Raw genomic sequence first — 16,681 nt, forward strand, 5'->3', positions numbered from 1 at the left:
TTTATTACATTCTTAAGATTGTAACTTTGTACTCCTTCTAATTTGATGGGCTGTACGTACATGAATATAGGGGGCTAATAATTATTTTTATTTATAAAATCCTCCTGATTTTACTCCACACATCACACAGTAATTCATAGAAAATGCTTTTTTAAAATCACAAGAGCAGAGTAATATAATAAAAAACCTGCAATCAGAAAATACCAAGCAAAGAAGACAAAAGGGACATGGAAGATGAAGAGAAAAGGAGTTCTACTGAGTACGTAGAAGAACACAGGCCTGAGATATGGGTAGTACTTCTATAATGGCTTATATGCTCTTTCATGGAGGTGTTAAACAAAACAAGTACTCATGTAGAATAAGTTATGTGACAACTTGTTATCTGGGAGAAAAAATTAGTTTTGACATCAGCCCATCAGGCTAACTTTGTACATCTTTACTATTGTATGTTTCATACCCGTTGAGGAAGTAATTTGCGTTTAGATCTAAATCAGTTTCCTAATTTCTGTTTGCAAAGGATTACAAGAACATGTTTATCTCCATTACCTGGGGAATGTTATGTTGGTTCTTCAGGTAAAGGTGCATTAGATAAACCCTGTAGCCAGATCAAAAACATATTGATTCTGTTTGTTTTATCCATTGAGCTTTCCCTTGTCTTTTCCTATGAAGCCTGAAAAGTGACTCCAGCTGTAGCGTTTCTCGTGATGCTGAAGTCAAGTCCTGTCCAATTCTACAAGAGTTTTATAAATTCTGCAAGAACTCTTGGGCTTTGATTGTATGAATTGTTGCACATGACTTTGTGTGACACGTCACAAAGACAATTAAGTTAGGTATCATAATCCTGTAAATCCATCATTGGGTTATCTTTTTCCAAGAATAAAAATACCCAACAAGAAGCAAATAAATGAACTGGAAATGTCATATTGCACACGTTGTTTATAGTCAATCCCTGCACCTGCTCTCAAGACACCACAAGACACCACTAGAGAACTGCTACATCTTTCCAAGCTTTTTACAAAGCTCAGTTCTATATGAAGTGTCATTGCATCAAGTATTTTAGGATGTTGTATCTTCTTCCAGCCAAGAATCCTGTATGTTCATTGTAGTGCAAATAATTTTCAGGTGTTTGAATAAAAACACAAAAATATATGCAACTGCTCAGTGTTAACATTTTAATTATATGTCAGTTGATACTGTAGCTTAAGTAGACTAATATTTGTACTGGTGATCTGTAGAACATATGAAAAATGGAAAAATAATGGATGCTGTTAGAGTTCTTACTTGCTATGATCTGAAGTGTTAAAGCTTCAGTGTTCAAGTGTTAGCTGGTCTTCAAGGTGTACTGGCCTTCTATTTCCATCTTGTCCACGAAGCATAACAGCAGAGAGGGTGATACCAAGTGACCATTCTAGCTATTCTCTGAGTCTGGAAGCCATTTGGAGAGCCTATAAAATACGATGTGTTGAGGACTGCTGACTCGGGAAGAAGATGGATATGTTCTCCCAGAATCATTCAGTGAACAAATACATATTTTTCTAAAATGTTTAGATACTAGTTTGCTGTTCTAGCTTAAATGTCAATGTCACCTACAGAAGCTGTACAGCAGCAATTATTTAAGATTATTTTTAAAGCTGGGAGCGGACTTTTAGTCAGTGTATTAAATACAGCTTTACCCTGTGTTTCAGGGTTAATTCATATGAATTCAATGCAGCAAGCTCAGATGCAGTGTTGAATTATGTCATATCAACTGAGCTGTGGCAGTTTTCTGAGTTTTAAGCATTTGAAACAAGCCACATATGTGCATAGCGTGTGTTAGTCTGTAGATGTGGTCACTTGTTTATGTGTCAGTCACTGCTTCACACATATACACATTGCTGTCACGCATTGCGAGACACGTTTTAGTAATCTAGAGAGTAAATTATTACACTGAGCCTTTGCTGATCTTTCCTTTCAGAAGGGAGTTGAGGGAGTTCACCCTTAAAATAACTTGTAGTCTTGGTACTAAACATTAAATAACAGATAGGAGCAGTAATAGCTGAAATGGACCATGTGATGAGCTGTGCACTTAACTGTTTTGATTTGTGTGTTCAGTGTATTATCATCAGTGGTGAAAGTGGTGCTGGAAAGACAGAAAGTGCCCATCTGATTGTCCAACATTTGACCTTCTTGGGAAAGGTATTTCTTAACCAATCACGTAAAACTATGAACAAATCCTTCCAACCCCACCCTCGATTTCCACTTTATTTAATCTTTAATAATTAAAGCTCTTCATGTGAATTGTTCCACTTGATTTAGGGATGGGGTAATCATGCATATGAGAGTATTGAATTAAGTTATTAGGGTATTACCCGCACCAAGCCATTTAATTTTTTTTTTTAAAGAGAAGGTGCCAGATCCCAAGAGTTCAGTGCCTGTAGTTATCTGCTGTGTTTATTACATATACCATTGTTCTTTTATACAATAAAGAAGGACAGATCTTGCTGTGGCTGTAATCTTAGAAGCTCTTATACATTTAAATGTTATAAGTAATGCTATTAGTTACAAATTATGGGGAAATGAAGTGTATAAGGTTAACCTTAAGTAGATGTGTTTAGTTTTTGATGGTTTTGGTACTCTAACTAATTATATGATATCTCAGAGGCAGAACAGTTGCAGGGATAAAAGAATTTGTTTTTTCCTACCTGGGGAAACCCTCATTAATTTATTGACCCTGTTGTGGTATATGTAGAAAGGTTAATGCAGTATCTAAGTCCATACGTAAGTCCATACTAAGTCCAAAGCATAAAAGAGGGATGTTATGCTTCTGAAGCAAGAATTGGATTGTGGATAAGCAATATATTCTTTTAATTATTCTTCTGTTCTGTATCTGTTCTGTCAAGGCCAATAACCGTGCTTTGCGTGAGAAAATTCTTCAGGTGAATCCTCTGGTTGAAGCATTTGGGAACGCCTGCACTGCCATCAATGACAACTCAAGTCGCTTTGGAAAATACCTGGAAATGATGTTTACACCCACAGGGGCTGTAATGGGGGCAAAGATTTCTGAATATCTACTTGAAAAATCAAGGGTCATAAAACAGGCTGTGTAGGTATATTAATTGTCTGTCCTTTCACATTTATGTAATGTTTGAATTCTGTTTAATTCTCCAAAATTCTTTATTTTAAATGCTTTCGTGTCTTCTGCTAAAGCAGTGATCCTTTGTACGGTGCTATGATGACAAGAATAGTCAGATTCTTTTTGAATTGAAGCCAGAGCTGCTCCATTCTTTGGAGAAATATTGTGGTTGGCTGGGTTTTCCGTGTTTCACAGTTGCTGATCCTACACCATTAAAACAAGTGGGACATTTGCTATCCACCAGTGAACTCATGATAAGAACTTCTGCTTTTAAATTGTACAAGATACCTCAAGAATAAACACATGTGCTTTAAAAGGATGCTTTTTTTTTTTCCCCCCAGGGGAGAGAAAAATTTCCATATATTTTATTATATTTATGCTGGTCTTTATCGTCAGAAGAAACTTTCTGAATATAGACTTCCTGATAAAAAGCCTCCTAGGTAACTATCACTTGTTTTAACTGCTCCTTGTAATTAGCTATTGATCAGCTCTTGCTTTCAGTATGATGCTTAAAATCTCTCTTAATCCTTCTCCATCCCTTAAGGATCTTTTTTAATCCTCCCAAGCAAAGAAGAGGATGGACAATAAGGCATTATGTTATTTGTATTGCTTTGAGAACTTGAACTATTTAAAGAGGAGGAGGAAGAATCAAGCTTATTATTATGTAGAAATTCTGTCACACTTTCAAATCAGGACAAACACCTTATGATTTCTTACTGTAATGCTTCAGTGAGAACCCAGAATGTGTTTTGGAGTTGTGTTTTTTAATTGGTATCTGTACTTTGGGTGCATCTGATCTGTGTTGGGTGAGGGGATGCATGTGAAACGTTGGTAACACTGTAATAGATTTTAAGAAAGAATAAGCAAAAGTTATTGCAACAAAACCAAAAACTTCTTATGAATTAGCACTGAAGTATATAATTGGAAGATATTGAAGTAAATATTCTTTCCGGTTACTGAGGTACTTGCTGGAGGTTGTACTTGCGTATCTGCCTGTATGGTGCTTTCTTTCTCCCACTCTATTTAGATATATTGATAATGAAACTGGAAGAGTAATGCATGATATTGTTACTAAAGATTCCTATGGAAGACAATTTGAAGCGATCCAGCATTGCTTTAGAATTATAGGATTCACTGATGAGGTAAGAGAACCAGTTGTTAAACCATTGTTGACCTTTTTTATAAAAACCACCTCCAGTGCTGTCCCTGCACAGGCTGCCATTTGGTTTTGTGGATACACACCTGTGCCACAGAATCTCCTTTATGACAGAAGTGACCTGTTAAAGCATAACCACATACTCGGAAGCCAAGACCAGCCTGAGGTCTCAGTTGGTACTTGAGCAAGTCCATTCGCAATTCTGTATCATGCTGTATTCTGTATCAATAGGAGCTTACTTGAATTTGTAGAACTCTCTCTTGGAGCAAGCTATAAGCTTTAATAGCCATTCCAATGCCCACGTTTTTCTTTCATAGCCTAAATATGATCTGTGTATCTAATTGGATTCCTTAAAAGTGCTTCTTGTCATCTTTTACAGGAAGTGTACTCAGTGTACAGAATTTTGACTGGAATCTTAAACACTGGGAATATTGAGTTTGCTGCCATTTCATCACAACACCAAACAGATAAAAGTGAGGTTCCCAACCCAGAAGCCTTAGATAATGGTAAATACGTTTTAACATTGTCAGTTCTCTAAATACAACTTGACTGTATTTGTGAGAATCTCTAAGTTGTGGTAACAGTTGGGCAATGCTAGTGATTCCTACTGCATAATGAGTCCTGTATCTTTTTTCCACTGTCTTTTAGCTGCTGCATTACTAAGTATTGGGTCAGAAGAACTTCAAGAGGCCCTAACCTCCCACTGTGTTGTGACTCGAGGGGAGACTATTATCCGAACAAACACTGTGGACAAAGCAGCTGATGTGCGAGATGCAATGTCTAAAGCACTCTATGGCCGGCTCTTCAGCTGGATTGTAAATCGTATTAATACGCTGCTTCAGCCAGACAAAAATATATGGCAAGTTACACATCACTGAGTCATGTGTATTTACTGTGCATATGTCTTTGATGGGTTCATCCATTTGTATATTTTTGATTTTGCAGAAAGGGTGCTCTGTTTATTTTGGCTAAGGCTTCAAAAAGGCTTTAATGCTATGATATTGAATTCTGATTCCAGGGCATTAACCCCAACATTTTCAAAGAGCTGAGTGGAATTTAGCTACTGAAGTCAATGGAAATGGGGTGGTTAAAATGTTGTATAATTGTTTAAAAAGATGTTTCCTACGTAGTAAACGTTAAACTCATACCAAAGGCTCGTAAATAATTGGAGTACACCAAAAACTTTAGTATGTATTCACAGTCCTTACAGCCCTCCTGCTTTTGTAAGCTAGTAATAAATGCAGGTGTTGAATTATTGTCTACTACTTTAGATGTAAGTGATGATTTTTTATTTTTCATAATTACAGAAATGTTTACATTGTGCATCCTTATGATTTCATTGCCAGGTACTGATCTGGCTGCTTTGATCTTTTCAAGCAGTTGTAGAGATTTTTAGAAACAAGAGAAGCCCTTAGGTAATGTGAAAATGATCTGAGATCTCTACTTGGCACTTCACTATGTCATATAGGCTTGTCCTCATCCATACTTGCAACTCTAGTGGTGACTCTGGTATGAAGATACTTGAGCTAACACATGGGCTCTTAACAATCCAGCTTGTAGCAGCAGCAGACTTAGTAATTACGCTTCTGACTGAGTACAGCAAAAACATACTATTAAAGCTTGACACCTTTTGTCTACCCGGAGGAGCAGACAATAGATTTTATTTGAGATCTGCCTGTTGAAACCACTCGATTTAATACGGCTGCTAAGTGTCTGTCACTATGTACCTACGATTTGCCTGCCATCATGGAAATTTGCAATAAGCAAGTAGAAAACAAAAGTATTAATGATGCTGAAGAAATGCACAAGTTGTCATAGGTTCAAACACACTTTTTCTTCTCTCTTTTTGCAGCAGATTGTATTAATTATGCAATCTTGGTTACAGCGTTTATTTTTATTTTAACTTGGTGTTGCCCATGATAAATTTTGTACGTATTTTCACATACAGCAATGCTGAAAATGGGATGAATGTTGGGATACTAGACATATTCGGATTTGAAAACTTCGCAAGAAATTCCTTTGAACAGCTGTGCATAAATATTGCTAATGAACAGATCCAGTTTTATTTCAATCAACATATCTTTGCACTTGAGCAGGTAAATTCAACTCTGATGAGAACTAGTTGAATCAGCTGTCCTGAATCATAGATCGTATTCAGGAGTACATGATAAACTATAAAATGGGTATGTGATTTAAATGCAAGATAATGACATCTTTCAGTTGAAGTTTTGTAAATAATGTTGGGGCTTATGGAGTATTGCATAAATGTCTTGATGATGTTGCTTTTACTGGTTCAGTATTAAAACTGTGCTGTGACTTTGTAGATGGAATATCAGAGTGAGGGAATTGATGCTACTACAGTGGAATACGAGGACAACCGTCCACTTCTAGATATGTTCCTCCAGAAACCCATGGGTCTCCTGTCTCTATTAGATGAAGAAAGTCGATTTCCTCAGGCAACAGACCTAACTTTAGTTGGTATGTGCAAACAAAAATTCTGGGAAATAACAAATATATTTTGAGAGGGCAGAATGACATCTTTACTCAAGTTTTACTAGTCTAGTTGTCCTGCTGGGGCTGTGTCATTCCATTTGATATTTTAAATATATTTTTAATTGTGCTTCATCATTTTTCTCTGCTTACGTGTTTTCTGTTCTTTTTTATATTGCAAAAGTTATCTTATATATCAGGTGTCAAAGGCTTGTTGTCTTCCCAGTTACAAGGAAATAACCTGTATCTTGTCCCTGTATGTGAGGTACATCAAGCAGCATTTATCTGCATTTACTGAAGGGAACACTGAGACATTGTAGAATCTTGTGTCTAGGACCACCCTGTGAGCAACATCAGTGTTGAGAGTAAAATTTAGATCTCCCAGGCTCCTAGGCCTATGTTTATCCAATTAGAAAATACTGCTTCACTCCAGATTATCTCATCATAAATAGAAAGTGTGTGTTATTTCTGGTGTGCCATCTGGCTGAATATTTCCCTTCCTTCATGCATATTTTACATATATTTTAACAAATCTTGGTGCCAACTTTAAAACATGCAGCGCATGCCATGTTTAAAACTGTTGTCTTGCTTTTGTTTACTAAAGCTACATTTTTCCCTGTGATATGAAACAGAGAGTTCCTTCAATGGAATGTGCAGCAGAGACTCAAACTGTTAGTCAGAGAAAAATAACAGCTGCCTGTTAAATTGCATGATATATGTACAAGATTTTTCACTTCTGCTAGACTGAGTTGAAACTTGAATTTAGGTCACAGATAGAATAAATGCTATGGTTTCTTCCTGTCCTCATTTGTGTACTAAAGCTGTGTGCCTCCCTGTGGGTCCTATAAATCAGTTAATACTGAATATTGAACTTACAGTTTCACAGAGGCACTTTCCTTGGTCCAGCACCTTGGATCAGTCTTACTGCTGATCTGTACACAGTACAGCAGGATCCCTCAAGAAGAAAACAAAGTGGGATATTTTGCCCTCTCCAGATGTGCCCAACAATCATTAATTCCACCACCCTCACCCCCCCCCCCTCCCAAAATTCCAGACTTGTTCTTTTTGCTTTAAATACAAGTTTGATTAAATGTTAATAGAAAGAAAAGCCTAACACAATATATTAATGGATTCTAACATTAGAAAAAACATTTTGGTAGTATTTTCTGACCTATGCAACATGACAGAGAATTCTATCAATTGGTACTGGCCTCAGGTTTCTAGTTGCTTGTTCAGATAAAGAAATAGAATAGCAAGTGTTACAGCATCAGCACTAATTTATTTACAAAATATTAAAGAGCATACAAAATATCACAGGCCATACAAGACATTTTTCTTACAAAGTGGTGTTTCTTTTTCTGTCAGCTCTTTAGAGGTAGTCAACAGAAAGCCTCTTTGGAAGAAGTTTTAGATAGAAGCCCCTTTCTGTAGAAGTCCAAAGGTAAATGAGAGATTAAGAAGACATTAACATATGCTTAAAACATGATGTACAAAGCTAAATGAATGGGGAAAGGAAGATAGGGAAAATACAAATAATAGGCATTCAAGAAAGTGAGATATATGCACAGCTTTGAATATACATAGTTGAAATAAACCCACTCCAAAGCCTCTATACACATATAAGCAAATTCATAGCAAAATATGAGAAATCATCACACCTTGTCATTGGCCCCTCTTACTTGATAGTTTTCCACGCACAGAACTATCCACTAACAGTGGGATTTGCAAGACAATCTTACTGGTCTGGTTTAGAATGAGCTGTTCCATTCAGAAGTGGCACCTTGGAAGAAAGTACAGAGAAGCTGGCACACAGCTATTTCTCAGCAACCTGATAATAGATGTGTTTGTAGTTGTTCTGGCTTCTTGAGCAGTAAACTGTCCCTAATTAGGATGAAGATTTTACTTAGTGACTCTAAGTCACTTATATCAATGTCTTTTCTCAACGTATAGATAAATTTGAAGATAACTTACGATGCAAATACTTTTGGAGACCAAAAGGAGTAGAACTGTCATTTGGTATTCAGCACTATGCTGGAAAGGTAAGGTCATGTGATTTCTATTTAGTTCACATAACAGAGGTATGATCATTATTTGTTTTTTCCAAAGTTTCTGCTTTATAACGTTTTTTTCTCATTTGAAGAGACAGAATGATAGTTTATGGAAACCTAGAATCTACAATAAAATTTTCATGTGTAGTAGTCCATTTTAGAACCTATCCTTAGGGCTCCTGCACAAATTGTTTAGACAATAACCCCTGTTATTCTGAAAGAAATCTGGCACCAGAAACACCGTTACTACAGTCATTTCAAAGGAACAACTCTTTGGAGCCCAAACGGGTTACGCTATTAACATCATGTGAATGCCACAGTAGTTCTGTGTGTGAGCGTGTATAAGTATATGGATAAAATGCAATGTAAAACACTGTCAGTAGTAGAACTTAAAGTCCTATAGAGACTATTGGAAAGGCTGCAGCTAGCTTGCACAGATGTTTTCTGGTACTCTGTAGCACCTAACTTCTTTTGTTCTCAGCCGTCCATGTGTTATTTTATATGGGGGATAAGGGTCCAGTAGTTTCACATAACATGAGCTTTGCTTGTGATTTCAGGTCCAAATCTTTGTTCATATACAAAATCAAAATGAAATAGCCATGTTTTATATAGTTATCGATGAAGTCTCATCTCTGGCTCATTATAAGTCTTTTAAGATAATTTTAAGATATGTTCTAGTAAACTTTGTCCAGCTTTCTCTCTTGTTAAGAATAACTGTAAAATTTTACATAGGTTTAGTAAATTCTTTGTACCCAAATGTCCAAGTGATAAAACCACCACTGGCCAGTTCTCTGTTGCAGGAGAACATTCAGTTTCCATGTAAACTAAAGGACTCCAGTGGAATTAGGCTAGAGAGGAATATTGTTAGCAATAATAAAACAGGTCTAAAAATTACTGCAATTAAAAAAAATAAATAAGAAGTTAAGCAAAATTAACTGATTCTTATATGAATCCAAATAGCCAGGCATTAATTTATAATAAAACCACTTAAAATAATTGAAATAGTGAATGTTTTGTTTTCCTACTATCATTTGCGAAGCAGCAAGAAGCCTATTTTAATCTACCGAGATGTGCAGCTTGCTCCCATTCCTCCAACAGGTCTAGTTATAGATAAACAAATAGATGATGACCACCTGAGCACCATTTCTTAATTTACACGTAAACTGTCAACTTAAGCTTTAATGAGATATCTGTATTATATTGCTTCATGCATACCATAGTTTGACATGACAAAGCATAATACAACATGATTTAAGCTGTTTAACCCAATTTGATGTGCAGTGACATGCTATGAATATAGGTGCTGTTTATAGCCAGTTCACATTCTGAAGACACTGCTGTAGCTGTACACTTTTAAGTTTTTTGCAGATAATTCATTGGCTTGTCAGAGCCAAACTAACTGGTCTACTTGGTCATCTTGACTGTTCACATTTTAAAGAACATAGTAGTTTTTGGGAAGCCCTATTTGATGACTTTTCTGATTCTGTTTCCCATGCTAGGTATTATATGATGCCTGCACATTCCTTGAGAAGAACAGAGACACTCTTCCTGCTGACATAGTAGTGGTGTTGCGAACTTCAGAGAACAAACTTCTTCAGCAGCTGTTCTCTAGCCCCTTAACAAAAACAGGTATTTTCTGCACAGCTTTGCTAACATCGCAACCTCTTCAGCTACCTATCCTCTAAAAGTCTAGTTGTTTCTGGACAAATTTTTTTAATTCTTTTTCAGCTCTGCTGTTTAGTTTTCTAGATATCTAAAATGTTCTGATCATATTTTTTTTAAATATGTGGACGCGAATTCTAAAAAACCGAGGGAGCAAGGTTCATCCCTCACTCCAGAGAATGGCAGGTTATCTGATGTGCAGGACAAGAACTCATTCTCAGAGCAGGATGAGAATATGGGAGTTTCTTGGTTCTTAGTCCTTTACTAAGTTCAGTTCTCAGCTGATAGATTCTTGTGTGCTGTGTCTTACAGTTCATAAATCATGCAATGTAGAGCAAGTTGTTTTGGAGGTAATATACATTTATTTAGATGCATTGATGCAATACACATAAAGCTTCTTACAAATTATAAAAAACATATACTAATCTGCCAGAATGAATTAATTCAGTTGATTTAAAGCTAGTGCTTTCATGACTTACATGAAAGTACACAGATCTATAGCTAAATAAAACAGCAAGATGAAGTTTGATTACTCCATGGATAGATGCCAGTATAGCAGTAACCTATACAAATGATAGTTCTGCAGTGTACATGCAAACAAGCTAACAAACGTACACATTTCTCAATACTTTCTACATTTTTAAAGTATCTTTTTCATAATGGGTAAGAAAAACATGTAATACTAAGGAATAATCTATATATGATGGATTGTATTAGATTGCAAAATTCTTGTGATTGATATGACATATACTAATGAGGCTGTTGTATTTTTAGGTAGAAATAAATGTGTATGCATTAGGTAGTGCTGTGTAGGCTGATTGTACGTGGGCTGTAGATGCAATGCTTGTGTGGCTGTGCTCTCTGGAATTTCTGGAACCTCAGTAGCCCAGTCATAGCCTCTGGTGATGCCTTTAACCTCTTTTGCAATTTCATAGAATCATAGAATCATCCAGGTTGGAAGAGACCCTTGGGATCATCGAGTCCAACCATCTACCCTACACTACAAAGTTCTTCCCTATATCATATCCCCCAACACCACATCTAAACGTCTCTTAAACACATCCAGGGATGGTGACTCAACCACCTCCCTGGGCAGCCTATTTTTCTATGTAGAAAAAGAACATTTGGAGAAAAACATTTATTGGAGCCTTCTTTGCACATGTAAAACTGATAGCAAAATATCTGTTTATATTCTACGTAGGATAGATTCCTGTTACAACATCTCTGTTCTTTTCCTGTAATTAGAAAGCTCTGGATTACTCCGCTTCAAATTATGCCTTTAGAGGTCCTGAGAGATGAGGATCCAATGAGGAATCTGCTTCTCTTTTCAGCTATGATGAGCTTAGATGGAGGGGGATATAGTTTAAGATAGAGTAGGATTGGTTTGTGCCCAAGTGGGGAAAAAAGAATCTTTGTGTCTGCTTCTGACATTTGAGTCTGCGTTAAACTGGTAAAAGAGATTCTTTTACTCATGCTGGATGGATCAAGCAAAGCAAAAAAGAAAGGTCACATCTGGTCAAATGTGCCTCCACAGCCCTCTTTACTAGCCATTTTATACCTTGGAGGTATTGTCAGAATGAAACACATTAGGTGCTTTGTCCCAGTTATCAGACCCGATTATTGTAAATATTATTCTTTTGATTTTATTGCTGTTTTTAAATCAGAATGCTGAAGCTTTCATGCATACTTACCTTCCTGTGGCTTTTTAGAGGTATTTTCAGTGGCAGCAGCACTGACCTTGGGTATTTTGCCCAAGATGCATAAAAGGTTCAGTAAGAAGATACTTGTCATTGCCATGTATAGTTACCATGTTGGTGTATTTCCACTTTTTTGTGTTGTCTCTCACATTCCCTCGTTGTTTCCTGTTTAGATGAATTGCCGGCTTTCTGCCTCCCCTTGTAGAACATTTACTTTTCCATGAAGAGCACACAGCAAGTTGAGTGTTGACTGTATTTCTGTCAAGTTGGTACAGGATGTCCTGTTAGAAAAATAATTATGCATATGCTCCTGTGCATGGTTTTATAAGATTAGCTTAAAACCCTTATGTCATTTTTATTTTTTAAAAGTCTTTGTGATTTTACTCTATTTTTTCCAGCTGTCTAATATAATTGGCACTCGCATCCTGTGTTGGGGCCTCTGTGATCTAAAATCAGATTGTTGCCAGGTTTAGTTTTGGCAGCTTGCAAGATAAATGAAAGGTTTGGCTGAGAACAGAAGGTATCTCTGGCAATGCTGCTTCATCTCTGCTCAGTGAAGAAAGATAATGCTATTCTCTCAACTTTCTACGAAGAGGCTTTTGTAAACAAAATAATAGTGACTGTGTAAATGTCCCATCATACTCTGTCCTTGCCTCCTAGCCCTCTTCCTTCCACTCAACGTGTGCTTCATTCCTAAAGCTCACCAGAAAAAATACATATTAAGATTCATAATCTTGGTACAATTTTCTGCAGCTTTTTGTAGATTACTGACTGATGCAAAAGTTAATAATTTACATGGAAGCCATATTGCATCTCTCCAGGTAACCCTGACTTGAAATGAGCCTTCTGCCAGTATCTCTGGTGTTTTGTTTGAAGATGAGTGACAGCACATTCTCACATCTGCTTGCAACTAGCTCTGGAATTTGCAGCGTACATGTTTTTTGCCAAGCAGCAATCTCTAATATGTGTAGTAGTCACTAGGTGGTGCTATCCCAGAAGCAAGAGGGAATTTGAGACTGGTAACACGGCTCTGACAATTACTGAAAACATAGTTCTTAAATACCAGTAAGAACAAAAAGATGCCTTTCCCACCCTGAGAAGGCCCTCTGTTTGAAGTATATTTATATAACTGTCATGTCTTCTGCTGTCAAAAACTGAGCAGCAGCAAGAAAATAAATATTAAAAAGGCTAAATTCTTTTACTAATTTAAGATCATGTTAATCCCTGTAATTTATCAAATATACTTATCCCCTCTTAACAAATGCTTCTATTTCACAGTAGCAGACTGTGTAGTTTAAAGGTCCAGAAATTAACAGCCGGGCATTAAATATACATTTGTAATAGTAATTTATGCTTAAGAGAGTGCACAACTACTGATAGGAGACATCAGAACTTAAACATTCTGGCACTAATTTTGTAGTGTGTACAGCATGTTTTGTCATCTTTCAGTGGAAGCTTAGGCACGTTTGGCACGTTTTGGAATCTGTTTGCACTTTCTAGGGACCTTTAACCTCGAAACTGAAGGAACATTTCTGGTTTAACCTACCAATTCTCCCAATTGCTTCCATATTTGTCAATTCTTTCTACAGACATAGCTTCTTGTGCTAAGAATTCTGTATATTCTGAAATTAAAATAGAATTTACTCCAAATATGAGCGAGAGGTAGAGCATTAAAAAAAAAAAAAAAAAAGAAAAAAAAAAGAAGTTCCCACTACTCCAGTTGAATATGCATGTTCCCATTCAGATATAATGCATTCCTGTTTGTCTCTAGTTTTGGTTTGTGGCTAAAGCATCATTGAGAAAAGGGATCATGCGGTCTAGAAAATAGAATCCCCTTGTAAGAGAAAAGGGCTTTAATTAGAAAATTAAGGAGAACCTTGGTACATTCACTAGTGGTATCAGTGAGGAATCAGACCATTTGACACCCTGTCCTGATATTCAAGAATTTTTGCAGCATCACCTTTAAGTGGTGGTACCATTGGACTGCTTGGGCAAAGCACCACTGGGGCTTTTTGAGACTGCAGGCTCCCTCTTCCACTTTTTCTCTCTCTTACCTTATGTTCCCTAGCTGACCAGATCATGCTGGCAGGAGAGGGAGGTGTGCCAGAGGGGCTTTGTCTTCCCAGAAGAGCTGCAGCACAACATAATTCTCTACTTTTGAAACACAATCTCTGCAGAGTTTTCCCCCTTCTATGACTCAAAAACCTTTAGAGCTTTTGTCTGGGTTGCTCTGCTCTGCCGGAGGTCCTTGCTGGAGAGAGGCAGGAGATTTGCCACCTGGAGGGAGGGAAAGGGAAATCCTTCAGCCTTGCCACCACCGAAGCAGAGACTCTGGGAAATGTTCCTGTCCTAGCTTTGAGGATCTGTAGGGGCTGGGCTTGGCTGCATAGAATAAATATAGAGCTGGGTACCATTACTGTTACAGTAACATTGTGTCTAATAATTATGGTAGCACTGAGTATTGGTGACACATTCAGAGTGATGTAGTATCAATATATCCAATGCTAATAAACATTCCTTGCTCATGTTGCCTAGATATTTGAGCGTAATCTGTCAAAAAGAAACGGGATGAAAGTTTTCACGACCTTAACAGAAGAGTTAGGATGGTGATGTTTTAACACAGGATTATTTTTTTTGTCCAAAATAGGAGGAAAATAGATATTTTTCAAAAACAAATTAATTATAATTAGCCTGCCTAAAGGTCATTTCCCCTCCTCAGTAATGATTTTTAGTCTGCATTCTTTGTGCCTTTGAGTCTCCAGCTCTGCTTACAGTCCGCAGACAAGAAGTAATTGTAAACAATGTGTATCTCATATGAAAAAAAAACCAAAGCCAAACAACCCATGGACCGTGTGCTGAGCAAGAATGTGAAAAAAGTGTTTCAGTCTTTTTTAATGCACACTAAAGAACACAAGAACTAGGGCCTTTTGCAAAATCACTTTAAAGAACTCTTTTTCACCACTCCTTGGTGACAAGAGTGCTATCTCAATGTTAATTTCTCTGTAACTTAGCAGTTGATAGCAGTTGATTCATAGAATCATAGGTTGGAAGGGACCTTAAAGATCATCTAGTTCCCAGAGCTGGACACAGTACTCCAGGTGGGGTCTCATGAGAATGGAGTAGAGGGGAGAATCATCTCTCTTGACCTGCTGGCCACGCTTCTTTTGATGCAGCCCAGAATATGGTTGGATTTTTGGGCAGCAAGCACACATTGACAGCTCACGTTGAGCTTCTCATCAACTGACACACCCAAGTCCTTCTCCTCGGGGCTGCTCTCAATCCATTCCCTGCCCAACCTGTATTTGTGCTTGGGATTGCCCAGACCCACGTGTGGGACCTTGCATTTGGCCTTGTTGAACTTCATGAGGTTTGCACAGGCCCACCTCTCAAGCCTATCTAGGTCTCTCTGGTTGACATCCCTTCCCTCCAGCATGTCAACCGCACCACACAACTTGGTGTCGTCAGCAGACTTGCTGTGAGGGTGAACTCAATCCCACTATCCATGTCACCGACAAAAGATGTTAAACAGCACTGCTCCCAATACCAATCCTGAAGAACACCATTTGTCACTGTTTTCCATTTGGACATTGAGCCATTGGCTGCAACTCTTGGAGTGTGACCATCCAGCCAATTCCTTATCCACCAAGTGGTCCGTTGGTCAAATCCATGTCTCTCCAATTTAGAGACAAGGAAGATCTTTCTCATGAGGAGTCAGAAACCAAGGGAAACAAACATATTTTCTTGCATTTCAGTCCCATGAACAGATACTACTGGGCATAGAGTGAAACCTTGGCCAGTTGAAATAGTAGGTGGCATTGTTTTCAGTGGAACTGTGATTTGACTTGTCATGTTTGTCACTGTGCACCCCTATTGAGCACAAGTCCTTCCTCTAGCAATAAGTAGTGGCAGGTCTTTTGGCTTGGTGTCTGTCATACTCATGCACTGAAATATAGCATGTTTCCATTTGGTGTTAGTGGATTTTTTTCTCTTAATTCCACACCTCACAATAGAGCAAAAGACTCAAATACATCATAATTTTATTAATTTGTCCTACAGTAAAATTTTTTTACAATGGTACTTTTGTGTTAGTATTTTCACCTCTGAGAGATAACTGCAGGCACTCCAAGTCAAATAAATCAGAAACAAAGCCATTGTAATTATAATTATAATCTCTCTACTTAAAGATGAATCAGAATTTATATTTTGTAAGAATTTGAGTCAAGTTAATGGAAGCTATATATTTTCACTCAGGACACAGGGCTTTCCTCCTTCTAACTGGTCCATATGTTAAAAGCATATAAAAGTTAATCGGTTTTGTTTTGCTGCCAGTGTGTTGTGTGCAAAGAGAGGCTTTAAACCACAGCTGTGCAATGTAACAATTGTGAACTTTACTGGGTTGCAGATGTGGGACATCAGTAAACTAAATTAAATGTAGCTTAACTGAGTTTGAGAGGCAGAGTGCTGGATTACTTTTTATTTAGTTTTTCAGTTGAGCATTTTACAGTTCAGCGTTTCT

The 16,681-nt window shown here is 37.4% G+C and overlaps 1 protein-coding gene across 1 annotated transcript in view; it reads left to right on the forward strand.

Moving 5' to 3' along the window:
- Nucleotides 1–16,681, forward strand: part of MYO3B (myosin IIIB) — a 181,701-nt gene that overhangs the window by 75,576 nt on the left and 89,444 nt on the right. The window contains exons 13-22 of the mRNA XM_074145732.1: nucleotides 2,092–2,175; nucleotides 2,880–3,082; nucleotides 3,454–3,552; nucleotides 4,140–4,254; nucleotides 4,648–4,774; nucleotides 4,917–5,127; nucleotides 6,217–6,364; nucleotides 6,593–6,746; nucleotides 8,709–8,797; nucleotides 10,306–10,435. Of these exons, the coding sequence (XP_074001833.1) occupies nucleotides 2,092–2,175; nucleotides 2,880–3,082; nucleotides 3,454–3,552; nucleotides 4,140–4,254; nucleotides 4,648–4,774; nucleotides 4,917–5,127; nucleotides 6,217–6,364; nucleotides 6,593–6,746; nucleotides 8,709–8,797; nucleotides 10,306–10,435 (1,360 nt within the window). The remainder of the gene's footprint in view (nucleotides 1–2,091; nucleotides 2,176–2,879; nucleotides 3,083–3,453; nucleotides 3,553–4,139; nucleotides 4,255–4,647; nucleotides 4,775–4,916; nucleotides 5,128–6,216; nucleotides 6,365–6,592; nucleotides 6,747–8,708; nucleotides 8,798–10,305; nucleotides 10,436–16,681) is intronic.

The sequence above is a fragment of the Numenius arquata genome, chromosome 3, assembly GCF_964106895.1.
Source record: "Numenius arquata chromosome 3, bNumArq3.hap1.1, whole genome shotgun sequence".
Classification (NCBI taxonomy): domain Eukaryota; kingdom Metazoa; phylum Chordata; class Aves; order Charadriiformes; family Scolopacidae; genus Numenius; species Numenius arquata.